This window comes from Salvelinus sp. IW2-2015, linkage group LG32 (genome assembly GCF_002910315.2).
Source record: "Salvelinus sp. IW2-2015 linkage group LG32, ASM291031v2, whole genome shotgun sequence".
In the NCBI taxonomy this organism is placed as follows: Eukaryota; Metazoa; Chordata; class Actinopteri; order Salmoniformes; family Salmonidae; genus Salvelinus; species Salvelinus sp. IW2-2015.
The window spans coordinates 3,535,203-3,563,080 of NC_036871.1; the positions used below are offsets into that span (position 1 = coordinate 3,535,203).

Genomic DNA, 27,878 nt, shown 5'->3' on the forward strand with positions numbered 1-27,878 from the left:
CCCCATGAGTGACAGAACACTGAGCCAATCACTGCGCAACTAGAGAACTACCAACTGCTACGCTCCGTATTTTCTGCTGGCTGCCCCACCACAGAAAGCACTGAGCTAGGCTGAAACCATAGGCGGAAATCCCAGGGGGGACGGGGGGGACACGACCCCCCCATCCTGGGAGAAATATGATTTGTCCCCCCCAATATAATCACTGTAAACATAACTATGTAATTTCAATAATATTAATAATACGCAATGAAAGCACTTGTGCTGATTATAGACACTTAATAGCGCGTTTTTAAGTTTCACAAGATTGCGACCCCCCCGCCCTTTGCCTCACAATGGTTTGATCCACTGCCAGTTCTTTAGCTGGCAAGGTAATAGAGGGCTCGTATCTACTGTCAGAAAGGCACTCAGTGTACGTAACTGACGTGAGGTTAATCCAGTCAATCGCGCTTTAGCAATGTATATATTTTTTTAATGTTGCAGGGTTCACACACTAGCTGAATTTGCAGAGCTAGCGCGCAAACTAAAGCAAACATTAACTATTTCAAGCTAGCTAGTACCTATTCCATTTATGTGGCGTCGTCAAAGATGGATATTTGCTATCGTCAGTTTATTCCAAGATTAGCATGCAGCTGTAGTGCTTCAAAGTCCCTGTGATAAGGTTAGCGATAAACTGAAGTCCAAACTGAACAGAACTACACTCTCTTATACCATTGTCTTAAATATATTTAATGGTCTCGTTGCAAAAGCTAAATTGTCACTAGTGAATTTTTTATTTTTTTCACCTTTAACCAGGTAGCAAAGATTATAGCAAACACCACAGAAACGGGAATTGGTGCTCGCTAGCTTTGCAAATTCAGCTATTGTTGGAAGCCTGCCAATATGAAACAAACTATGTTAAAATTTCAAAACGTTGCAGCATGTGTTGTGTAAATGTGTGTGCAGCTAGACCGGTCAGCCAGCCAGCCAGGTAGAAAAATGTCAGAAAAAAGTAAAAAGACGGACATCAGAGTATTTTTCAGTACACCAAAACGCAAAGTAAGAACTCTAGTAGCCTAATATCTCAAAGACCAGTTGGTAAAATGTTCATAAGAAAGAAGTGAAATGCTAATGGAAATGTTTCACAATGATGTCATTAGGCAGAGCAGGCAACAGATGGCACACAGACAGCAGAGCTGGGGACAGATATGCAGGGACAGACTGGCAGAGACAGGGAGTCTCAGGTAAGTTTGTTGAGTCTTTGTTTGGCAACATTATGAAAGGTTCTCAATTTTTTTGACTTGTAAAATAGGGACATAATTGGAAAATGCCATGAATACCCCCACTCTCAATTTAAACTGGTGACTGAACCAAGATTTGTTTAAGGCAATGGTATTGCTGTTGTGATTAATTGTGTAGTTTTGGGTACCGGTAGTTAGGAGTACAGCAAACACCTTATTTCTTTTCTAGGAGACAGACTGTGAGTCAGTGAGGGTGGTGAAAGGGAAAGAGCCAAGGAGAGAGACTTTAGAGGACAGTGTCACAGCCACGGCAGGACCAGGTGTCACCCTTGTTGCCAGCAGCACCAGTATAGGGGACAGTGGCACAGCATCGTCCAGTTACCTCAGTGATGACACAAAACCATATCAGCCACACCCACAATTTATAGAACCGCAAACTCTTGCAAACAGAGTGTTGACGTTTCAAGAGAGAGGAACACTGCACTGATAAGGAACATTGCTATAACTATTATTATTAGTAGTATTATAATGATTTAAACAAGTTGGGACAACCCTTCAGTTAACTACTGTACCTAACAATTATCCAGTAGTAGTGATTATGGTCCCTCAATATACATTTAACATATTACAACATAGTCTATGTGTTACAGCACTACTTTTGGTGTCCCCCTCAGGAATTGCTCCTGAGAAAATTTAATGTAATTGTCCCCTCCAAGGTTGATATCAGATTTTCGCCCCTGGCTGAAACATCTGCATTTTGGAGCTGCCTTACTCAAGAAAGCAAAAAAGAGACCATGTTTGTATGCAGCTTTATTAACTCAATTATTTATTTTTTACATTGTTTGCAAACTGATATGTGACACATTAATGCCAAAATAACATGCAAAACAGGCAACGACAAAAACAAAAACGCTAAAAGCCTTTCCTATTTTTCCCTGTAATTGTATTGTAAAAATTGTCATAATCTCTTTATTAGATTGCTATACAATGTTTTTCTATATGGATATTTCTTTAACATTTCTGTGATTGTTTGCAATTTCTTTCTCAATGTATTTATAGGCCTATTTTGCTGATGATAGTTTGCTGATAGATATTTCAAAATAAATTACTAGACTTACATTTTGAATAAAGAGTGAACAACATTATTTGTATTCTTTCAATATTCTGTTTGAATCAAGGTAGGATGAAGTTTTTGATGAACCACTTAACACATCTCCATATCCAAATGAAGGGTGGCAAGATTGTGTAACACTTAGCTTATTGCTGCCACTTATGTCATATTATTAAAAGTCCTAGCTACAATGGAAATAATTTTAATTTAAAGCCACTCTGTAATTTTAATTTAAAGCCACTCTGTAAGCTTTAACATTTGCGGACCCACCAATACAAATGTTAACGAGTGTAGCGAAAAATTACATTGCAGCCTGTGCAATGTCAAATCCAATACACGGTCTTTCAAATAGGCATCCGAGAGAGATCACCCATTCCAGCCTGGTCTCATAGACTAGACGTAACATAGTAAATGTACATCTGAGACACTCAAATTAGTATGATATGTTAAGGGTGGTATGGTTACATAAGACAGATGGTTACGTGATGTGAATGTTTAGCAAACCAAAAGTTGCAAGGTTGAATCACATCACAGACAATTTTTGCTAATTAGCAACTTTTCAATTACTTACTACTTTTGCGACTACTAGCATGTTAGCTAACCCTTCGCCTAACCTTAACCTTAACCCTTTTAGCCAACACTTCCCCTAACCTAACTCCTAAACCTAACCTTAACCCCTAACACCTAGCCTAGCTAACATTAGCTAGTTGCCACCTAGCTAGAATTTGTAACATATCATATAGTACATTTACAAATTTCATAACATATTCTACGTTATGCAAATTCGTAACATATAATATGAATTAAATTGTAACAGATCATACGATATGGGTGATAGACATCCACAAATGAATACCATTAATATCGTAGTAAAATGAAGTACATCGGATTTATGTACAGAACAATACGAAATGCTATGAGACCAGGTTGACCACCAAGAACATTCCATTTTAAAGGGGGCTTTTACTTTGACAGACTGTTCCAGGACTTGTGGCCTTGTTGCTCAACAATCTAAGCGCGGCAGACAAACGGCAGCGGAGAAAGCGAACCGGATCAGTGCTTCACTAGTGAAATCGCTGATTGATCATTTCTTGGATAAATCATTGGGTGAAAATTATGGAAAATAAAAAGTTCGTCTTGTGTACAGGTAGGCTACTAATTAATGTCAATACAAACTTGCGATGTTGATTAGGCGACCGTGTATTTTGTAGGTTACTCGAATTTCTCATGATGGTCCAGTTAATTGTTTAATGTTCTTAACGAGCAATAATAGCCTGTTTTAATTGGTTCCAGTTGGTTTGTGTCAGTTGTGTCCTTATTGTAATATTTACTTCTGTATGCCTCTAGTTTCTTTGACGTTTTTGTTGAGTATAGCTACGGTTTCAGCCTTCGTTGAAGAGCTCGATGACACGTAAGTTATTTCTATGAATTAGAAAGCTAGTTATTGCTTTGATAATAATGCGGAAATGGCAGACTATACGTTTTGGTCTGTGAATTCCATATATAAAAAAAATCCACCAAATAACGAAATATGAAAGTAGATTGCCCACACCACTTGACAAGGCACTCAGGTCATCCTCTGTCCATGGTCCTTAAAAATGTAAAGGCTACATACCAGTACCTAGAAAGGATTGTGAAAAGTTTATCATAAAATGCATTTTCATTGTATAGATTTACCAATGGTTGTTGATTTCTCTTACTAATTTGCAGGTTTAAAGACACAAGAATGTCTGATGAGATATGGCTGATACAAGTAAGTATGGATGCAATTTTATATACAAGAAAACCCCTAAAAATGTGTGAAAAGCATTGTATACTTTAGGGCAACTTCAAGAGAATGCAAGAGGGGACATTAAAATACGCACGCATGACATTGCAATTGAAATACGCGCGCACACATAGCTTTGATGCGTTGTTTTATCATGTATGTTGTGTGTGTCATGTTTTTTTTGTTGAAAAAGGTTTTATTTGAGAGCAGAAATATAAATGCATTTTAAATTATGGTGATTGTGCTCCACTTGTTTGGTGTCAGTTCTACGCTCCCTGGTGTACCTATTGCAAGCAGCTGGACCCAGTGTGGTATGAAATCGGGGCTGAGCTGAAAAGTATGGGGTCTCCAGTCAACGTGGGCAAGGTCGACGCCACAGCCCACCCCAGTAAGTCGAATTATCTGATTTGCACATTAAGTTAAGACAGAACAAAAAGACAAGACATATGGCAGAACAACAGTACATAACAGTTTAAAAAAAGAAACACTATTACAGCAATATAAGGTGACTAACAGAATACAAAACTGACTGCCTGGTGGAATAAGTATTGTACTGATGAGAAAGATACTGGAAAAGAGGAAGAGGTTAAACAGGAAAACTGTGTTGAAAAAGAGAGGAATATCAAACACCTAATCAGCCATTAGTATTTAATTTTCTTCGATTAATGCCTTCTCAGAGCCTGCTTTAAGAAAATACAGATATTTTGGTACGGTCTCTCTGTTCGAATCCCACTCTGACACCATGTATTGGTAAGGAGACAGGACACCATTGACATAGCTCAGGAACATATTTTTAAAGATAAAATTGGATATCTTATACAGGGCATTATGGGTACTGTAGTTCCTCATACTACAACAAGTACTCCTGCTTTTACTGTTTAGATCATAAGGACTGGGATAGAAAGTGTGAATTGATCCAAATAGTTTCTTAGTTGCTGAAAAGTTACTGGAGCAAAATGCATCCCAAAACAAAACCAAACCAAGGAAGGTTTTAAATCACTCTCAGGCAGCACTGACATCTGCTGGTTGGTCAATATACAAAAGTGACAGAATATCTGCTTATTTAAAAAAATCTTGTAATACCATAATAATCTGTATAATACATTTTGCATGTATTTTGTAGTTATTCTGAAGGCGTAGCCTACTGAAACTATGCTGAAATACAGACTTGTCAACTGCTATTGACCGAATATTCTCTTAATAACCACTATCCTATATCGTTGTCACTTATCACCACTTGATCCATACAATACACCATTATATAAATGGTCTCTGAAATAGTTTTCTTCTTATGTTCATCATAGATTAAGGGTTTACCAAATTGTGCAATAAGGCAACCAGTCACAGTGCCCCGTCATATTTAGGCCCACAGGGCCAGGACTAGGTCAGTCTGTTCGCACTAATAGGCTTAGTGAAGCTTTAAAAGCCCTTCCAACTGTGTGCGTATTTGTGTGTATGTAAGTGTGTTTTGTGCAACAGATGGTAAGCCATCCAAACCAGATGGGCTAACAGTGTAGTGAGCATTTTTAGTGCTGTTCGGCTTTATTAAACCTTCAAATCCCCTATTATCTGCTCCTGTATGAGGGAGTGGAGTAGGTTAACTGGTTAGCTATTCTCTCTCTCTCTCTCTCATTGTGAAGATTTTTTTAAGTAGCAGGATTACATCTTGAAGAATGATCTCTCTGTCCACCATGTTGGCCTAAACCTGTCAGCCATTACATTAGATTTATCTTACCTGTACTGAACTATATCAAAACGTTTGAGATATTTAGTCATATAAAGCCATAGCTTTACTACAACAATGGCTTCATGAAGATGAATAGGTTATTCATATTTACATACACTCCTTTGAATATTTATTTGAAGTCTTTCCATGTCATTTCAGCAAGCCATGACACCCACCATCTAAGATTGTTATGCAATCGTTTCTGTAATTAGAAACAGATAAGATTAGCATTCCTGCAACATTTTATAGAAATGTAATTGACTGAACCCAAATTGGCCCTTTACATTTTTAGGATTCACATAATATTAAATAAGTATAGTACCCAACATCCGATTTGGACCACACTTCTTCCTACCATTGAGTAAGACATGAGGAATCCAATAAAATAATCAAAAGCCACCCACAGACCCCCCAAGCCCCATGCCAATCCCACCCCAACAACCAGCATACAGTATCAGTAGTATGGAGCTACGTCAGATTCAGAGGGAATATATTACATAGGAAGAAGGAATATTGCTTATTCATCCAATGTAATGTATTTCCTGTGAATCTGGAGATTTTCTTCCCCCCCTGTTCTGAGAATTTAGCCATTTGAAGTCAATTGCATTATTTACCACACAAATTGACACAATAAATTATTTTACGAAACATCTCCCTCTGCAACTGGATCCTTTACTTCCTGTCGGGCCGCCCCAGGGGCTAAGAGTAGGCAACATCACATCTGCCATGCTGATCTTCAACACTGGGGCCCCTCAGGGGTGCGTGCTTAGTCCCCTCCTGTACTCCCTGTTCACACACAACTGCGTGGCCAAGCACGAGTCTAACACCATCTTTATTTTCTCTGACGACGCAACAGTGGTAGGCCTGATCACAGACAACGATGAGACTGCCTATAGGAAGGAGTTCAGACCTGGCAGTGTGGTGCCAGGACAACAACCTCTCCCTCAATGTGAGCAAGACAAAAGGACCTGATCGTAGACTACAGGAAAAGGAGGGCTGAACAGGTCCCCATTAACAACGACGGGGCTGTAGTGGAGCGGGTCGATAGTTTCCACATCACCAACAAACTATCATGGTCCAAACACACCAAGACAGTCGTGAACAGGGTTTTTATTTATTTTTACTAAAGTGTTAAACAAATCAAAATATATTTTATATTCTTCAATATATACTCTTGGCATTCTCTCAATCAGCTTCATGAGGAATGCTTTTCCAACAGTCTTGAAGGAGTTCCCACTTATGCTGAGCACTTGTTGACTGCGTTTTCTTCACTCTGTGGTCCAACTCATCCCAAACCATCTCAATTGGGTTGAGGACAGGTGATTGTGGAGGCCAGGTCATCTGATGCAGCACCATCACTCTCCTTCATGGCCAAATAGCTCTTACACAGCATGGAGGTGTGTTTTGGGTCATTGTCTTGTTGAAAAATGAATGATAATTCCACTAAGCGCAAAGCAGATGGGATCGCGTATCGCTGCAGAATGTTGTGGTAGCCATGCTTGTTAAGTGTGCCTTGAATTCTAAATAAATCACATACAGTGTCACCTGCAAAGCACCCCCACACCATCACACCTCCTTCTCCATGCTTCACGGTGGGAACCACACATGCAGAGATCACCTGTTCACATATTCTGCGTCTCACAAAGACATGGCGGTTGGATCCAAAAATTTCAAATTTGGAATCATCAGACCAAAGGACAGATTTCCCCCGCGAGCAAACACGAGCAATGTCCATTGCTCGTGTTTCTTGGCCCAAGCACTCTCTTCTTATTATTGTTGTCCTTTCGTAGTGGTTTCTTTGCCATGAAGGCCTGATTCACGCAGTCTCTTAACAGTTGATGACGAGATGTGTCTGTTACTTGAACTCTATGAAGCATATATTTGGGCTGCAATTTCTGAGGCTGGTAACTCTAATGAACTTGTCCTCTGCAGCAGAGGTAACTCTGGGTCTTCCTTTCCTCTGGCGGTCCTCATGAGAGCCAGTTTCATCATAGCGCTTGATGGTTTTTGCCACTGCACTTGAAACTTTCAAAGTTCTTGACATTTTCCGGATTGACTGACATTCATGTCTTAAAGTAATGATGTACTGTCGTTTCTCTTTGCTTATTTGAGCTGTTCTTGCCATAATATGGACTTGGTCTTTTACCAAATAGGGCTATCTTCTGTAGATCACCCCTACCTTGTCACAACACAACTGATTGGCTCAAACGCATTAAGAAGGAAAGAAATTCCACAAATTAACTTTTAAGACGGCACACCAGTTAATTGAAATGCATTCCAGGTGACTACCTCATGAAGCTGCTTGAGAGAATGCCAAGAGTGTGTAAGGCTGTCATCAAGGCAAAGGTTGGCTACTTTTAAGAATCTCAAATATAAATATGTTTTGATTTGTTTAATGCTTTTTTGGTTACTACATGATTCCATATGTGTTTTCTCATAGTTTTGATGTCTTTATATATTATTCTACAATGTAGAAAATAGTAAAAATAAAGAAAAACCCTTGAATGAGTACGTGTGTCCAAACTTTTGACTGGTACTGTACATGTACAAATTACCTCGACTAACATGTACCCCCGCACATTGACTCGGTACCGATAGCCTCGTTATTGTTACTTTTTATGTTAAAAAATGACTTTAGTTTATTTAGTATATCTTTTTTAAACTCTATTTCTTGAACTGCATTGTTGATTAAGGGCTTGTAAGTAAGCATTTCACGGTAAGGTGTACTACCCCTGTTGTATTTGGTGCATGTGACAAATAGCATTTGATTTGATTTTCCCATACATTTTTATTGGGCACAACATAATCCGAAACCCAACCAAAACAAACTGCAAATGCATCCAACAAGTTTGTAGTGTCACAAGCTTTATGTATTCATTGCGTGCTAGGAATATGGGACAAAATACTAAACTTTTGAATACTTAAAAAGACTATAATATATACATTTCCATCCCTAACTATAACATTTTCCGACAAGATAGAACTGCCAAAGGGGGCGGAGTTGCAATCTACTGCAGAGATAGCCTGCAGATTTCTGTCTTACTATCCAGGTCTGTGCCCAAACAATTTGAGCTTCTACTAAAAAAATCTACCATTCCAGAAACAAGTCTCTCACCGTTGCCGCTTGCTATAGACCACCTTCTGCCCCCAGCTGTGCCCTGGACACCATGTGTAAATTCATTGCACCCCATCTATCTTCTGAGCTCGTGCTACTAGGTGACCTAAACTGGGACATGCTTAACACCCTGGCCATCCTACAATCTAAGCTTTATGCCCTCAATCTCACACAAATTATCAATGAACCTACCAGGTACAACCCCAAACCTGTAAACATGGGCACCCTCATAGATATCATCCTAACCAACTTGCCCTCCAAATACACCTCTGCTGTCTTCAACCAGGATCTCAGCAATCACTGCCTCATTGCCTGCGTCCGTAATGGGTCTGCGGTCAAATGACCACCCCTCATCACTGTCAAACGCTCCCTAAAACACTTCAGCGAGCAGGCCTTTCTAATCTAATGGTTAGGAACACTACGGAATAGGATAGGATAAAGTAATCCTTCTAACCCCCCCCCCCTTAAAAGAGTTAGATGCACTATTGTAAAGTGGTTGTTCCACTGGATATCATAAGGTGAATGCACYAACTTGTAAGTCGCTCTGGATAAGAGCGTCTGCTAAATGACTTAAATGTAAATGTAAATGTAATCGACCTGGCCCGGGTATCCTGGAAGCATAATGACCTCATTCTGTCAGTAGAGGATGCCTGGCTATTCTTTAAAAGTGCTTTCCTCACCATCTTAAATAAGCATGCCCCATTCAAAAAATGTAGAACCAGGAACAGATATAGCCCTTGGTTCGTTCCAGACCTGACTGCCCTTGACCAGCACAAAAACATCCTGTGGCGTACTGCATTAGCATCGAATAGCCCCCGCGATATGCAACTTTTCAGGGAAGATAGGAACCAATATACACATGCAGTTAGAAAAAGCTAGCCTTTGCTTTCCTAACAGAAATTTGCATCCTGTAGCACAAACTCCAAAAAGTTCTGGGACACTGTAAAGTCCATGGAGAATAAGAGCACCTCCTCCCAGCTGCCCACTACACTGAGGCTAGGAAACACTGTCACCACCGATAAATCCACGATAATTGAGCATTTCAATAAGCATTTTTCTACGGCTGGCCATGCTTTCCACCTGGCTACCCCTACCCCGGTCAACAGTCCTGCACCCCCCACAGCATCTTGCCCAAGCATCCCCCATTTCTCCTTCACCCAAATCCAGATAGCTGATGTTCTGAAAGAGCTGCAAAATCTGGACCCCTACAAATCAGCCGGGCTAGACAATCTGGACCCTCTCTTCCTAAAATTATCAGCCGAAATTGTTATGCAATCTGGTTTCCGAGCTGGTCATGGGTGCACCTCAGCCACGCTCAAGGTGCTCTTCAACCGATTGCTGCCCGCACCTGCCCACCCGTCCAGCATCACTACTCTGGACGGTTCTGACTTAGAATATGTGGACAATTACAATTACCTAGGTGTCTGGTTGGACTGTAAACTCTCCTTCCAGACTCACATTAAGCATCTCCAATCCAAAATTAAATCTAGAATCAGCTTCCCATTTCGCAGCAAAGCATCCTTCACTCATGCTGCCAAACATACCCTCGTAAAACTGCCGATCCTGCCGATCCTTGACTTCGGCTAAGTAATTTACAAAATAGCCTCCAACACACTACTCAGCAAATTGAATGCAGTCTATCACAGTGCCATCCATTTTGCCACCAAAGCCCCATATACTACCCACCACTGCAACCTGTATGCTCTCGTTGGCTGGCCCTTGCTTCATATTTGTCGCCAAACCCACTGGCTCTAGGTCATCTATAAGTCTTTGCTAGGTAAAGCTCCACCTTATCTCAGCTCACTGGTCCCCATAGCAGCACCCACCTGTGGGACACGCTCCAGCAGGTATATTTCACTGGTCACCCCAAAAGCCAATTCCAATTTGGCCGCCTTTCCTTCCAGTTCTCTGCTGTCAATGACTGGAACAAATTGCAAAATCACTGAAGCTGGAGACTCATATCTCACTCACTTACTTTATGCACCAGCAGTCAGAGCAGCTCACAGATCACTGCACATAGCCCAGCTGTAAACAGCCCATCCAACTACCTCATCTCCATACTGTTATTTATTATTCTTTTTTGCTCCTTTGCACCCCAGAATCTCTACTTGCACATTCATCTTCTGCATATCTATCACTCCAGTGTGCCACTATGGCCTATTTATTGCCTTACCTCATTTGCACATACTGTATATAGACTTTTTCTATTGTGTTATTGACTGTATGTTTGTTTATTCCATGTGTAACTCTGTGTTGTTGTTTGTGTCACACTGCTTTGCTTTATCTTGGCCAGGTCGCAGTTGTAAATGAGAACTTGTTCTCAACTAGCCTACCTGGTTAAATAAAGGTGAAATAAATAAATAAAATAAGTGAATTTGTCCAAATACTTATAACACATTCAAATGGGGGGGGACTAGATACATCAAGTCTTTTAATTTCTAAACAGTAAAACAGATATAGTTCCTTCAGAAAGTATTCACATGTTTTCCACATTTTCTTGTGTTAGAGCCTGAATTTAAAATGAATTCAATTTAGATTTTTTTTCAGTCACTGGCCTACACACAATACACCATAATGTACAGTAGGGAGAACAAGTATTTGATACACTGCCAATTTTGCAGGTTTTCCAACTTACAAAACATGTAGAGGTCTGTAATTTTTATCATAGGTAACCTTCAACTGTGAGAGACGGAATCTTAAACAAAAATCCAGAAAATCACATTGTATGATTTTTAAGTAATTAATTTGCATTTTATTGCATGACATAAGTATTTGATACATCAGAAAAGCAGAACTTAATATTTGGTACAGAAACCTTTGTTTGCAATTACAGAGATCATACATTTCCTGTAGTTCTTGACCAGGTTTTCACAACCTACAGCAGGGATTTTGGCCCACTCCTCCATACAGACCTTTTCCAGATCCTTCAGGTTTCGGGGCTGTCGCTGGGCAATATGGACTTTCAGCTCCCTCCAAAGATTTTCTATTGGGTTCAGGTCTGGAGACTGGCTAGGCCACTCCAGGACCTTGAGATGCTTCTTACGGAGCCACTCCTTAGTTGCCCTGGCTGTGTGTTTCGGGTCGTTGTCATGCTGGAAGACCCAGCCACGACCCCATTCAATGCTCTTACCAAGATCTCGCAATACATGGCCCCATCATCTCCTCCCCTCAATAACGGTGCAGTCGTCCTGTCCCCTTTGCAGAAAAGCATCCCCAAGAATGATGTTTCCACCTCCATGCTTCACGGTTGGGATGGTGTTTTTGGGGTTGTACTCATCCTTCTTCTTCCTCCAAACACGGCGAGTGGAGTTTAGACCAAAAAGCTCTATTTTTGTCTCATCAGACGAAATGACCTTCTCCCATTCCTCCTCTGGATCATCCAGATGGTCATTGGCAATTTTCAGACGGGCCTGGACATGCGCTGGCTTGAGCAGGGGGACCTTGCGTGCGCTGCAGGATTTTAATCCATGACGCCGTAGTGTGTTACTAATGGTTTTTCTTTGAGACTGTGGTCCCAGCTCTCTTCAGGTCATTGACCAGGACCTGTCGTGTAGTTCTGGGCTGATCGCTCACCTTCCTCATGATCATTGATGCCCCACGAGGTGAGTTCTTGCATGGAGCCCCAGACCGAGGGTGATTGACCGTCCATCTTGAACTTCTTCCATTTTCTAATAATCGCGCCAACAGTTGTTGCCTTCTCACCAAAGCTGCTTGCCTATTGTCCTGTAGCCCATCCAGCCTTGTGCAGGTCTACAATTTAACCCTGATGTCCTTACACAGCTCTCTGGTATTGGCCATTGTGGAGAGGTTGGAGTCTGTTTGATTGAGTGTGTGGACAGGTGCAGTATAATACAGGTAATGAGTGGAGAACAGGAGGCTTCTTAAGAAAAAACTAACAGTTCTGTGAGAGCCGGAATCTTTACTGGTTGGTAGGTGATCAAATACTTATGTCATGCAATAAAATGCAAATTAATTACTTAAAAATCATACAATGTGATTTTCTGGATTTTTGTTTAGATTCATCTCTCACAGTTGAAGTGTACCTATGATAAAAAAGTACAGACCTCTACATGCTTTGTAAGTAGGAAAACCTGCAAAATCGGCAGTGTATCAAATACTTGTTCTCCCCACTGTAAATGTTTTTGCCATTTTACAAATCAATAAAAAATGAAAATCTGAAATATCTTGAGTCAATAAGTATTCAACCCCTTTGTTATGACACGCTTAAATACGTTCAGGAGTAAAACTTTGCTTAACAAGTCACATAATAAGTTGCATGGACTAACTCTGTGTGCAATAATAGTGTTTAACATGATTTTCTAATACCTCATCTCTGTACCCCATACTTACATCTGTAAAGTCCCTTAGTCGAGCAGTGAATTTCAAACACAGATTCAACCACAAATACCAAGGAGGTTTTCCAATGCCTCGCAAAGATTGGCACCTATTGGTTGATTGTAAAAAATAAAATAAAAAAGCATACATTGAATATCCCTTTGAGCATGGTGAAGTTATTAATTACACTTTGGATGGTGTAATACACCCAAACACTACAAAGATACAGACGTTCTTCCTAACTCATTTGCCGGAGAGGAAGGAAACCGCTCAGGGATTTCATCATGAGGCCAATAGTGACTTTAAAACAGTTACAGAGTTTATTGTCTGTGATAGGAGAAAACTGAGGACGGATCAACAACATTGTAGTTACTCCACAATACTAACAAAGAAGAAGAAGGAAGCCTGTACAGAATAAAAGCCCTAAAGTAATACTGCAAAAAATGTGGCAAAGCGATTACATTTTTGTCCTGAATATAATGTGTTCTGTTTAGGGCAAATCCAATGCAACACATTACTGAGTACCACTCTCCATATTTTCAAACATAGTGGTGGCTGCATCATGTTATGGGTATGCTTTTAATCGTTAAGGACTTTTTTCCCAGGATAGAAATGAAACGGAATGGAGCTAAGCACAGGCAAAATGGCCAAGTAATCAAGTTACAGCTGTGACTTAAATTTACTTTAAAATCTATGGCAAAACCTGAAAATGGTTGTCTAGCAATTATCAACAACCAGTTTGACAGAGCTTGAAGAATTTTGAAAAGAATAAATGGGCAAATGTTGCACAATCCAGGTGTGGAAAGCTCTAAGAGACTTACATCTGTAATCGCTGCCAAAGGTGCTTCTACAAAGTATTGACTACGTATGTAAATTAGATATTTCTTTATTTTATTCCAATAAATTTGCAAAAATTTAAAAAAACGTGTTCACTTTGTCATTATTGGGTATTGTGTGTAGATGGGTGAGAAAAAAAATCTGTTTTATCCATTTTGAATTCAGGCTGTAACACAACAAAATGTGGAATAAGTTAAAGGGTATGAATACTTTCTGAAGGCACTGTATGTATGAAAATACCCTCAAATAAAAGGTGACATTCTGTACTGTCGCATCATATAAAACATTTCATCTCAAATCCAAAATCCTGGAGTATAGAGACAAATAAAACATTTTAGCTTCACTGTCCAAATTAATACAGAGGGGAATGTATGTGATATTACAATAGAGGATATCAACAAGATTGCATTCACTCCTTCAGCAGTGCTGGAATTGACAGCAGAAATATTTATTGATATTATTTACTTACTTATTTACATTTGTGTTTCAGATTTTGCAAAAGAGTTTCGAGTTGGAGGCTATCCCGCTATAAAGTTGTGAGTTGTGAACGCTTTAGCTGTATTTTCATTGTTGGTACATGGAACTGAGATGTGCCCTACTGAACACATAACCCAGCTCTTGTTATTCTTGTTATACTTACCATTCTCTGTTGGATAGGTTGAAGGATGACTTGAAATACAACTACAGAGGCCCTAGAACCAAGGATGGCATAATGGAGTTTGCAGACCGAGTATCTGGGTAAGACTGAGGATGGTAGTTTAGTTGTTGCTCATTGCCTGTAAAAAGCTGGTATTTTACTTCTAAAGGCCCACTTTGTGATATTTGGTAACATTTCTCCAGCCCCATCCCTCAACTTTATGGCAAAACAAGTGGCGGGCTGCTTTATTGTTTTTCAAATTAAGGAGTGGGGCTTTAACAGAGTATGCATGAACAGTAAAGGGCCAGCTTTACTAAGCATGTCCAAATTTTGCCCCTATTATTTTGAGGGTGAAATAAATATTAGAATAACAAATGTAGCTTCACCATGAAATTGTCTTTGTTTACACTTTCACTAGCCCAAAGGCCGTCAGATGGCGTCATTGAGATGTTTAATCTTACCGGCCAAACGCATTGTATGCAGCCAGCAAAACATTAGTATCCCTCATGGACCGGTTTGTACCTCAAATATTCTCCATTCAGGCTGCATAGGCTTCAATATCCTCCTTAACTTTATTTATAGACGAGAAGGCGGGGGGAAAAACTGGTAAAGTATACATACTTTCCTTATGAAACACAATTTTTCCACCACCATGCTAGAGTAGCTAAATGCTCATCTCGGATGTTATGTATCGCGTTCAGCCAATCAGGTTAAACCTATTAGACCAGGGGTTGCATGTATTTTATGCCTGCCGCATTAGTGTAACAGGGTTATATTGGTGATTCCCCTTGCCACTTTATTGTTAAGCCAATTAGTTTTTGGTTTTAGTTTCGTCTTGCCTTCACCTACTCAACATGGCATCTTATTGGCTGGTTTGCGTAGCTTGCTTACAAGGGAGGACGTTTCAGTTAGAATCGTCCCAGTGAACAAGCACCAAACCAGCGGTAAGTTGTTGGTTGCAAAGCACTGTACGTCAAAAGTGATTTTTATACTCCCAAGTGATGATTTAAATGTACAATGTATATCAATTTGTTTGCAAATGTTATTAGAACAGATTGAGCGTTTTTTGGTGCATATTTGTTATGCATTTTGTTGTAGAGAATTCCAGCTAATACTAGCTAGCAACTTACTGTGTCTGGTGGGGGGGTTTCGTATATTTTGTACAGTGCGTGAGTGCAGAGTTGGATAGTGCATTGCATGACGTGCAATTTTGTGCTGTTCCTATCAGGTACATTGTTAAAGATATTATATTGTAATTGTATTATTTTGGTAACTACATGCCCCAGTGAACCAGCACCAAATCAGCGTGCGTGAGTGCAGAGTTGGATGGTGAGCCGTGCATTGCATGACGTGCAATTATGTGCTAATACTATCAGAATTAGTCTCCATGACTGGTGCTACAAGTTGGAGTTCGTGTCGATGATTGATTGTACACAACGTAAGAAGAGTACTGTTACAGTGGTGCCATGATCGTTCTTCTGGATCGGATCATCCTTCGCTGGATTTCAAATCTCAGAACTTCGCGGTGGTTGCCGTTGAAGAATCAGATAAGACGTTGCTGGTGCAGTTTATGGCGATATCGCATTTCGCCACTGCAATGTTTTATTAATGAAATTGATGATTTCTCTGGCTCAGACTCTTACATTTACATTTACATTTTAGTCATTTAGCAGACGCTCTTATCCAGAGCGACTTACAGTAGAGTGCATACATTTTATTACATATATATATATATATATATATATTTTTTTTTTATATATCTTTTTTTTTACATACTGAGACAAGGATATCCCTACCGGCCAAACCCTCCCTAACCCGGACGACGCTATGCCAATTGTGCGTCGCCCCACGGACCTCCCGGTTGCGGCCGGCTGCGACAGAGCCTGGGCGCGAACCCAGCCCAGCCTGGGCGCGAACCCAGAGACTCTGGTGGCGCAGCTAGCACTGCGATGCAGTGCCCTAGACCACTGCGCCACCCGGGAGGTGGCTCTTCACAGTAAAACGATATAACTTTTGTGTTACTTGTTTATTTGCAATTCTAACGTATATCTTATATAAGTAGGGTAAGTTTTGTACTAGATATAGGTTAGATTTTGACGTGTAGTTAAAATAATATATCATTTTTTGCTATTTACATTTTTATTAGTGTGTTGATTTCCCATTGTTAAGATGGAAGGTGTTGGGAGAGGTAGGGGTTTCCTGTCATTTAATCTGTCACCATCTGTTGGTAGGGGTTCAGCCAAAATTCCAGTTGCTTCTACACCTATGCCTAAACTGGAGGGTTTTGGGAGTTTTGATGATAGTTTACCCATGGAAACGCCCAAGGATGTGTATGACAGAGTTTTGCCAAATACAGGGAGTGGGGAGGTCTCCATGGATTTCATAGCAGACATACTACAGCAGATTGGTCATTCCATTGGGGAGAACATTGCCTCCTGTTTGGAGTCAAAGGCAATTGTTGGACATGTTGGGGACAATGTTATGGGGAATGCATGCAGCTCTAGGGGTTTGGATGTGTCAGGCCTGAACCTGGTATTGAAGTCTGATATCAGGGAACCGGTGTACTTTCGGGGGGATGGCTCTGAAAAGTGCACCGTGCATGAGTGGGAGGATATGGTCATGGTTTACATGCGTAAGAGGGGTGTATCTGTGATGGACCAAGTAGTTGAGGTTATGGGTAGGCAGAGGCCACAACAGTCTGACCGTCAGTTCCAAAAAGGGAATAGGAGCAAAGTAAAGTCTAATGGGCCATGTAACGTGTGCGGGGAAGCTGGACATGATACTTACTTTCACTGCAGGGCCAATCACCTCTGCTTTCTTTGTCATGTAGCTGGCCACGCAYGCTCTCAGTGCCCCAAGGCCGCAGCTCTGAGCACAGCTGGTGGAGTCCCTACAGTAACCACTGCTCAGCTCCCGGAAAACTAGTAGGCCTGCATGTAGAAGGGGAGAGTGTTGGGCCTTTTGTAGAGTCCCCATCGGTGAGAGCTGTTGATTTGGAGTCTGTATATAAAAGTGTTTGACGAAATGGAGACTGAGAAGAGTATCATAATGCAGAACACACAGAGACTTTCCCCATATGATGATTTATTCTATGCCAAGGTGTTAATAGGTGGAGAAGTAGAAGTGAGAGCTATGCTTGACAGTGGGTCCATGGCTTGTACCTTGAGCTCTAGGGTCTTACATTAACAGGAGTGTTGAAGGAGTGTTGAAAAGTCCATCATTGAGTCCTACAGAGGTAGTCTTGGTTGGTTGTGGTGGGTTGAAGACGAGGCCTTTGGGAGTATGTGAGCTGGAGATGGAGGTGTACGGATGTAGAGTTGCCGTGCCTACACTGGTGGTTGAAGGCCAGAGTGATGACCTCATCTTGGGCAGCAATCTCCTAAAGCACTTGATTCGCAACCTGAAGACAGATGGAGATCTCTGGAAGAGGGTTTATACTCCTGTTTGTGACGAGGGTGAGGAGAGCAAGCTAATCGATATGATGGCTAATGTGGAGAGATGGAGAGACAGTGAAGTACCTAACAAAGTTGGAACTGTGAGACTAAAAGGGGCTGTGACTCTAGAGCCTATGCAGGAGCACTTAGTCTGGGGCAGACTACGGAACACTCAGAATCTATCAGCGGGCAGTGCTGTTCTCATTGAGCCCAGCAGTTCAAGGTCAACACCAAGGTCAATACTGGTAGGGAGGACAGTAGCTCTATTGCTGGGGGATGGGTGGCTCCCTGTTAGAGTGATAAACCCTTCTCAGAAGACAGTGACATTGAGACGAAACGCCACTCTAGCCGATGTCTTTCCTTGCATGGCTCTAGAGGACTTTGACTGTTCGTGTGTGAATGATGATTCATCAGCAGCTTTACAGCAGCAAGTGCAGAGAACGGCTGATATACTCACTGACTGCCAAGATGACTTGACACTGACTGATGACGGTTCCAGCCAACTTCGCGATACTGACGGACCTGACAGTTCAAGCGATCCTGAGGTCTTACGTGACTTAGGTTTGACTGATATTGATGTCGACTCCTGTCAAGTGTCTCCTGCTGGTAAGAAGAAACTCATCCAGCTCATAGCTGAGTACCAGTCTATTTTTTCCAGGCACAAGTTGGATTGTGGAAAAGCTTCCGGATATCTTCACCTCATTCAACTGAGTGATGAGAAACCCTTTGGGATGCCGTACCGACGCCTTTCACCAAATCATTATGAGAAGCTCAAACAAGCATTGAATGAGATGGAAGAACGTGAAATCATAAGGAAGTCTAGTAGTGAGTTCGCCTCTCCCCTTGTCCTTGTATGGAAGAAGTCTGGAGACCCAAGACTCCGTACTGATTTTCGTTTGCTCAATGCTCGCACCATCAAAGACGCCCACCCACTCCCTCACCAGGGGGGCTGCTTTAGGTGGAAATGCCTTTTTCTTGACAATGGAACTTACCTCTGGCTACTACAATGTGGAAGTGCATGAGGATGACCGGAGATTCACAGCTTTTACGTTACCATTTGGATTGTACGAATACAATCGTATGCCACAGGGGTTATGTAATAGTCCTGCAACCTTTATGAGGATGATGCTAAACATCTTTGGGGATCAGAACTTTCTTAGCCTACTATGTTACCTTGACGATGTCTTGGTCTATGCGCCCACTGAAGATCTGGCTATACAGCGCCTGAAAATGGTTTTTGAGCGTCTCAAGGCTCACAACCTGAAGTTGGCGCCAAAAAAGTGTAACTTTCTGCAGAGGTCTGTGAAGTTTCTGGGGCATATCATTAGTGCGGATGGTGTACCTACAGACCCTGAGAAGGTGAGGGCCATTACAGGAGTAACAGAAGTTGATCTGATGGAAGATGGCACTGACATTCCATCTCAGAAGAAATTGAGGTCATTCCTTGGGATGGTGGTGTATTATCAACAGTTCATTGAAGCCTCTCTTTAGATTGACTACTGGACACAAGGCTCCACGCTGAAAAAATAAGCAACGCTCACCTGTCAGGAAGTTGACGGCTGCCAACTGGACAACAGAATGCAGACAGGCCTTATTCCAGCTAAAGCAAGCCTTACTGGACCAGGTTTTGTTGGCCCACCCCAACTTCGACAAACCCTTTCTACTCTCGGTGGATGCGTCCAGCAACGACTTAGGTGCTGTGCTGTCCCAGGTGCAGGAACAGGGAGCTACAGTGAGACCTATAGCCTTTGCGAGCAAGTCCCTTTAGTTATGCGCAGTCGAGGTATCCTGCGCACAGGCTCAAGTTCTTTGCCATGAAATGGGCGATCTGTGACAAGTTCCACCACTGGCTACGGGGACAGCAGTTCACGGTATGGACGGATAATAATCCCTTGACATACATTCTGACCAAAGCAAAGCTTGATGCTTGTGAACAGAGATGGGTCGCCAAGCTGGCTCCGTATGAGTTTGACATCAAGTACATCCCTGGAAAAATAAATGTTGTTGCAGATGCTTTGAGCAGACAGCCCTTCGTACGACCCAGTGCACTCCATCGCCTGACAAGGGTCCCGTACGAGACCTTACTAGCTGAAGCTAACGCTGTGTGCACAGACAGAGTCCAAGATGTGTTTTGCTGGTCCAGCCACCCCTTTGACAAAACCTCTGACTCCAACGAAGTGGTCATTAGCTGTCAGGCTACTGTTGACTCCCCATCTGGTGCTTTATCAAGACATGAAGTTGCAGCTGTTCTTCATTCACACAGGTGCTGGGTGGGTGAAGTGGGCTCACATGCACTGCTGTTGCCACAGCTTCCACAGGCTATTATGCCATCAGAGCAGACCGATGTCGATGTTCTGCCACACGACCTACTGATGAGTAAGCAGTGTGATGACAACGTGATCAGCAGAGTGATCTTCTTTGTGGAGAGGGGGAGAAGACCATCCCGGAGAGAGCGTGCCCATGAGAGTGTTGAGGTTTTGTGTCTTCTCAGAAGTTGGGACAAGTTGACCATGAAGATGGGTGTACTGTATCGTGTTTCAAAGAATGTGGTTACAAAGAGGAAAATGTATCTGTATGTGGTTCCAGCCTCCATGAAAGCAATGGTGTTGAAGGGTGTCCATGATGAAGCTGGCCACCAGGGCCAACAGAGAACAGTCTACCTGACAAGACAGAGGTTCTTCTGGCATGGCCTGGAGAGGGAGGTAAAAGCTTATGTGAAGTGCTGCAGGAGATGCGTCGTGAGCAAGACTCCTGATCCGGAAGCAAGAGCTCCTCTGGAGAGCATAATAACAACTGAGCCTCTTGAACTAGTGTGCATAGACTTTTGGTCTGCAGAAGATTCTTCAAACAAGTCCCTGGATGTGCTCGTTGTTACTGACCACTTTACCAAATTGGCTCATGCCTTCTTGTGTCCGAACCAGTCTGCTAAGTCAGTAGCTCATCAGTTGTGGAACAATTATTTCTGTATACACTCCGACCAGGGAGCCAACTTTGAGAGCGCTTTAATAGCCAAACTGAGTGTTGCAGGTGTTCAGAAGTCTCACACCACGCCGTACCATCCGATGGGGAACGGGTTCTGCGAAAGGATGAATAGGACGTTGGGAAACATGATCCGGGCCCTGCCGACGAGAGCAAAGCACAGATGGCCTCAGGCGCGTTTGCGTACAATCCACGAGACCACAGGCTTTGCCCCTTTCCTGCTAATGTTTGGGAGGACACCAAGACTGCCTGTTGACATAGTCTTTGGCTCTGTCATAGAGAACCCAGTTGTCGACTATGACCAGTTTGTTCAGTCTTTGAGGAGAGATCTGAAAGAAGCCATGAATACAGCACAGGCATCTGCAGCAAAGCAGTTGAAGAGGCATGCTGACCTTTATGACAGAAGAGTCAGAGGAGCACCAGTGGAGATTGGGGATCGAGTGTTGCTGGCTAACAAGGGGGAGCGGGGAAATCGGAAGTTCGCTGACTGTTGGGAGGATACTGTCTACCTTGTCACTGGATTGAATGCTGACAGTCACACTTTTAAGATTCAGAACAGCTCCACTGGACAGGAGAAGACGGTACATCGCAACCTGATAATGCCAGTCAACTTTCTTCCTCTTCCCCATGCTGCCGTTGATGAGGGAACAGACATGTCTGGATTAACAGAGTCTGAGGACATGAATGACAGCCTTATGGTCTCAGCTGCCATGGACACTGCAGTGGATGATGGTGCTGAGTACAGAACAAGAGTGTGGGTGTCAGAATTGCCTTCTGAAGGAACAGGTGACACAAGCCTGGAGGGTGATGTGCGATCCTTGAATGCTCAGGATATTCCACCTTTGGATTCTGTGGATGATATACTGCAGCTGGAAGGTCTGCCTCGATCAGAGAGTCTTCAAGAATCTGACCGAGACCGTAACAGTGTAGTGAGTGAGCTAATTGACCAGTCTGCTTACGATATCCGTACTGACCTACCAAACGTGGACCATTCCTTACCTGATCAGTTACGCACTGACTGTGTTGACAGACCCACTATTGCAACAGTACACAACACTGTTACCCCTTATGCAGTTGAAGGTAGTCGGGGTCGTATTAGGTCAAGGGCAGGAAGATTATTTAAACCAGTGTCTAGACTGATTGAGATTATGAATCAGCAGAAAGTTAGCTCTTGAAGGTTAATATGTGAATAGAGGGTCAATGGTATTGACATCTTTTATTTGTTTTTACATCATTGTGACCATGATTAGAGGATGCAGGATGGTAATGTGACAGATATGATCAACTCTCATGGTGGTTTATTTTATTACTTTGATGTTTTAAAGTCACTGAGTGTACTTAACATGTAACAGGCATGTTTACCTATGAGGGCTAAGGGGATTGATCAACCGCTTTTCACTGTAATTCTCAAGGAGAATAGTCTAATGACAGGAATATTTAGTGACTCTTTTAAAGCAGGGTCTGCATCCTTGATATACACAGCTTTACCTTTTAGTTTTCTCTATTAGGTAGTATAAAAATATACAGTGGGGAGAACAAGTATTTGATACACTGACGATTTTGCAGGTKTTCCTACTTACAAAGCATGTAGAGGTCTGTAATTTTTATCATAGGTACACTTCAACTGTGAGAGAAGGAATCTAAAACAAAAATCCAGAAAATCACATTGTATGATTTTTAAGTAATTAATTTGCATTTTATTGCATGACATAAGTATTTGATACATCAGAAAAGCAGAACTTAATATTTGGTACAGAAACCTTAGTTTGTAATTACAGAGATCATACGTTTCCTGTAGTTCTTGACCAGGTTTGCACACACTGCAGCAGGGATTTTGGCCCACTCCTCCATACAGACCTTTTCCTTTCCAGGGAATCCTTCAGGTTTCGGGCTGTCGCTGGGCAATACGGACTTTCGGCTCCCTCCAAAGATTTTCTATTGGGTTCAGGTCTGGAGACTGGCTAGGCCACTCCAGGACCTTGAGATGCTTCTTACGGAGCCACTCCTTAGTTGCCCTGGCTGTGTGTTTCGGGTCGTTGTCATGCTGGAAGACCCAGCCACGACCCATCTTCAATGCTCTTACTGAGGGAAGGAGGTTGTTGGTCAAGATAGTTAGTTCCGGAGTTCCAAATTAAGCAGCAGCAGCTGAAAAGATGAGCTCCTACAAATATTGAAATTAAATGTTTTTTTTAGAGTAAAGTACATCGGAAAAAAATCAAAAGAAAACTGCAAATGAATAGGAGACCAAACAAGCAGCAAACAAAGAAGAAAGGCTTTTAAAAAGTAACAATTTTTCATAAATATATACCGTTTTCTTAGCTAGCTAAGTTGTTTACCTGTTGCTAGGCAGTTGCTAGGGACATTCCTGAAAGAAGCTAGCTAGCTAACAAGGAGTGTCTAGTTGGCAGAAGAGAAGAAGGGACAAAGAAGGGACAAAGTGGGACAAAATAGGACAGAAGAAAAGGGAAAGGGGACATTAAGGTGAAGCAGTCCTCAAAGACACAAAAAGACAATAATACAAGAAACTACACTTCTATTGCCTCTCCCTCTACGATACGCACTTCCGGTTTGGTTTGGAGGCAGTAGTTGCATTCCGTTTGCTCCACAGGTAGTATTACAGGTAGTATTACATTTCATTTCATTACAGTACAACAGTTTGATTTTTTGATTTAGCTGGCTACTAGCCGTCTTTGTATCCAAGATAATTGTGTAGTCTAGAGTAATTGTCGAGGTTACCTAGCCAGTTAGAGGTTACCTAGCCAGCTACACTTTCAAACAAAGTCAACAACGCAGCCACTGCTAGCTAGCCTATTTCACCAGCCGCAGTACTATATCATTTTAGTCAATAAGATTTTTTGCAACGTAAGCTTAACTTTCTGAACATTCGAGACGTGTAGTCCACTTGTCATTCCAATCTCCTTTGCATTAGCGTAGCCTCTTCTGTAGCCTGTCAACTATGTGTCTGTCTATCCCTGTTCTCTCCTCTCTGCACAGACCATACAAACGCTTCACACGCCGTGGCCGCTGCTACTCTAACCTGGTGGTCCCAGCGCGCACAGCCCACGTGGAGTTCCAGGTCTCCGGCAGCCTCTGGAACTGCCGATCTGCGGCCAACAAGGCAGAGTTCATCTCAGCCTATGCTTCCCTCCAGTCCCTCGACTTCTTGGCACTGACGGAAACATGGATTACCACTGATAACACTGCTACTCCTACTGCTCTCTCCTCGTCTGCCCACGTGTTCTCGCACACCCCGAGAGCTTCTGGTCAGCGGGGTGGTGGCACTGGGATCCTCATCTCTCCCAAGTGGACATTCTCTCTTTCTCCCCTGACCATCTGTCTATCGCCTCCTTTGAATTCCATGCTGTCCCAGTTACCAGCCCTTTCAAGCTTAACATCCTTATCATTTATCGCCCCTCAGGTTCCCTTGGAGAGTTCATCAATGAGCTTGACGCCCTGATAAGTTCCTTTCCTGAGGATGGCTCACCTCCATCAGTTCTGGGTGACTTTACCTCCACGTCTACCTTTGACTCATTCCTCTCTGCCTCTCTTCTTCCACTCCTCTCCTCTTTTGACCTCACCCTCTCACCTTCCCCCCTACTCACAAGGCAGGCAATACGCTTGACCTCATCTTTACTAGATGCTGTTCTTCCACTAAATCTCATTGCAACTCCCCTCCAAGTCTCCGACACTACCTTGTATCCTTTTCCCTCTCGCTCCCAACACTTCCACACTGCCCTACTCGGATGGTATCCGCCGTCCCAACCTTCCGCTCTCTCTCCCCGCTACTCTCTCCTCTTCCATCCTATCATCTCTTCCTCTGCTCAAACCTTCTCCAACCTATCTCCTGATTCTGCCTCCTCAACTCCTCTCCTCCCTTTCTGCATCCTTTGACTCTCTATGTCCCCTATCCTCCAGCCGGCTCGGTCCTCCCTCCTGCTCCGTGGCTCGACGACTCATTGCGAGCTCACAGAACAGGGCTCCGGGCAGCCGAGCGAAGAATGAGGAGGAAAACTGCCCTCCCTGCGGACCTGGCATCTTTCACTCCTCCCTCTCTACATTCTCCTCTTCTGTCTCTGCTGTTAAAGCCAATTTCTACACACTAAATTCCAAGCATCTGCCTCTAACCCTAGGAAGCTCTTTGCCACCTTCTCCTCCCTCCTGAATCCTCCTCCCCCTACTCCCCCTCTCTGCTGATGACTTCGTCAACCACATTTTGAAAAGAAGGTCGACGACATCCGATCCTCGTTTGAAGTCAAACGACACCGCTGGTCTGCTCACACTGCCCTACCCTGTGCTTTGACCTCTTTCTCCCCTCTCTCTCCAGATGAAATCTCGCGTCTTGTGACGGCGCGCCGCCCAACAACCGCCCGCTTGACCTATCCCCTCCTCTCTTCCAGACCATTTCCGGAGACCTTCTCCTTACTCTCACCTCGCTCATCAACTCATCCTTGACCGCTGGCTACGTCCCTTCCGTCTTCAAGAGAGCGAGAGTTGCACCCTCTCTGAAAAACCTACACTCGATCCCTCCGATGTCAACAACTACAGACCAGTATCCCTTCTTTCTTTCTCTCCAAAACTCTTGAACGTGCCGTCCTTGGCCAGCTCTCCTGCTATCTCTCTCAGAAGACCTTCTTGATCCAAATCAGTCAGGTTTCAAGACTAGTCATTCAACTGAGACTGCTCTTCTCTGTGTCACGGAGGCGCTCCGCACTGCTAAAGCTAACTCTCTCTCCTCTGCTCTCTCCTTCTAGACCTATCGGCTGCCTTTGATACTGTGAACCATCATATCTCCTCTCCACCCTCTCCGAGCTGGGCATCTCCGGCGCGGCCCACGCTTGGATTGCGTCCTACCTGACAGGTCGCTCCTACCAGGTGGCGTGGCGAGAATCTGTCTCCGCACCACGTGCTCTCACCACTGGTGTCCCCAGGGTCTGTTCTAGGCCCTCTCCTATTCTCGCTATACACCAAGTCACTTGGCTCTGTCATATCCTCACATGGCCTCTCCTATCATTGCTATGCAGACGACACACAATTAATCTCTCCTTTCCCCCCTCTGATAACCAGGTGGTGAATCGCATCTCTGCATGTCTGGCAGACATATCAGTGTGGATGACGGATCACCACCTCAAGCTGAACCTCGGCAAGACGGAGCTGCTCTTCCTCCCGGGAAGGACTGCCCGTTCCATGATCTCGCCATCACACGGTTGACAACCCATTGTGTCCTCCTCCCAGAGTGCTAAGAACCTTGGCGTGATCCTGGACAACACCCTGTCGTTCTCAACTACATCAAGGCGGTGACCCGTTCCTGTAGGTTCATGTCTACAACATTCGCAGAGTACGACCCTGCCTCACGCAGGAAGCGGCGCAGGTCCTAATCCAGGCACTTGTCATCTCCCGTCTGGATTACTGCAACTCGCTGTTGGCTGGGCTCCTGCCTGTGCCATTAAACCCTACAACTCATCCAGAAGCCGCAGCCCGTCTGTTTCAACTCTTTCCCAATTCTCTCCACGTCACCCCGCTCTGCTCCGCTCTCTCCACTCTGCTTCACAGTTGAAGCTCGCATCCGCTACAAGACCATGGTGCTTGCCTACGGAGCTGTGAGGGAAGGCACCTCCGTACCTTCAGGCTCTGATCAGGCCCTACACCCAAACAAGGGCACTGCGTTCATCCACCTCTGGCCTGCTCGCCTCCCTACCTCTGAGGAAGTACAGTTCCCGCTCAGCCCAGTCAAAACTGTTCGCTGCTCTGGCACCCCAATGGTGGAACAAACTCCCTCACGACGCCAGGTCAGCGGAGTCAATCACCACCTTCCGGAGACACCTGAAACCCCCCTTTTTAAGGAATACCTAGGATAGGATAAAGTAATCCTTCTAACCCCCCCCCTAAAAGAGTTAGATGCACTATTGTAAAGTGGTTGTTCCACTGGATTCATAAGGTGAATGCACCAATTTGTAAGTCGCTCTGGATAAGAGGCGTCTGCTAAATGACTTAAATGTAATGTAAATGTAAGATCTCGCGATACATGGCCCGTCCATCCTCCCCTCAATACGGTGCAGTCGTCCTGTCCCTTTGCAGAAAAGCATCCCCAAAGAATGATGTTTCCACCTCCATGCTTCACGGTTGGGATGGTGTTCTTGGGGTTGTACTCATCCTTCTATTCCTCCAAACACGGCGAGTGGAGTTTAGAGCAAAAAGCTCTATTTTTGTCTCATCAGACCACATGACCTTCTCCCTTCCTCCTCTGGATCATCCAGATGGTCATTGGCAAACTTCAGACGGGCCTGGACATGCGCTGGCTTGAGCAGGGGGACCTTGCGTGCGCTGCAGGATTTTAATCCATGACGGCGTAGTGTGTTACTAATGGTTTTTCTTGAGACTGTGGTCCCAGCTCTCTTCAGGTCATTGACCGGTCCTGCCGTGTAGTTCTGGGCTGATCCCTACATCCTCATGATCATTGATGCCCCACGAGGTGAGATCTTGCATGGAGCCCCAGACCGAGGGTGATTGACCGTCATCTTGAACTTCTTCCATTTCTAATAATTGTGCCAACAGTTGTTGCCTTCTCACCAAGCTGCTTGCCTATTGTCCTGTAGCCATCCCAGCCTTGTACAGGTCTACAATTTACCTGATGTCCTTACACAGCTCTCTGGTCTTGGCCATTGTGGAGAGGTTGGAGTCTGTTTGATTGAGTGTGTGGACAGGTGTCTTTTATACAGGTA

The 27,878-nt window shown here is 43.4% G+C and overlaps 1 protein-coding gene and 1 long non-coding RNA gene across 2 annotated transcripts in view; both read left to right on the forward strand.

The window, feature by feature from the left end:
* The first annotated feature begins 401 nt into the window (after window positions 1–401).
* On the forward strand, window positions 402–1,950 carry LOC139023451 (uncharacterized). Its single transcript, XR_011474570.1, has 3 exons — window positions 402–427; window positions 943–1,035; window positions 1,137–1,950. It is a non-coding gene; the product is annotated as an uncharacterized lncRNA (long non-coding RNA).
* A 1,350-nt stretch (window positions 1,951–3,300) lies between these two features.
* The window catches only part of LOC111957142 (protein disulfide-isomerase tmx3a-like), a 48,538-nt gene continuing 23,960 nt past the window's right edge, over window positions 3,301–27,878 (forward strand). Inside the window, exons 1-6 of the mRNA XM_023977879.2 lie at window positions 3,301–3,475; window positions 3,676–3,739; window positions 4,039–4,081; window positions 4,361–4,484; window positions 14,600–14,645; window positions 14,767–14,847. Of these exons, the coding sequence (XP_023833647.1) occupies window positions 3,445–3,475; window positions 3,676–3,739; window positions 4,039–4,081; window positions 4,361–4,484; window positions 14,600–14,645; window positions 14,767–14,847 (389 nt within the window). The 5' untranslated portion in view covers window positions 3,301–3,444. The remainder of the gene's footprint in view (window positions 3,476–3,675; window positions 3,740–4,038; window positions 4,082–4,360; window positions 4,485–14,599; window positions 14,646–14,766; window positions 14,848–27,878) is intronic.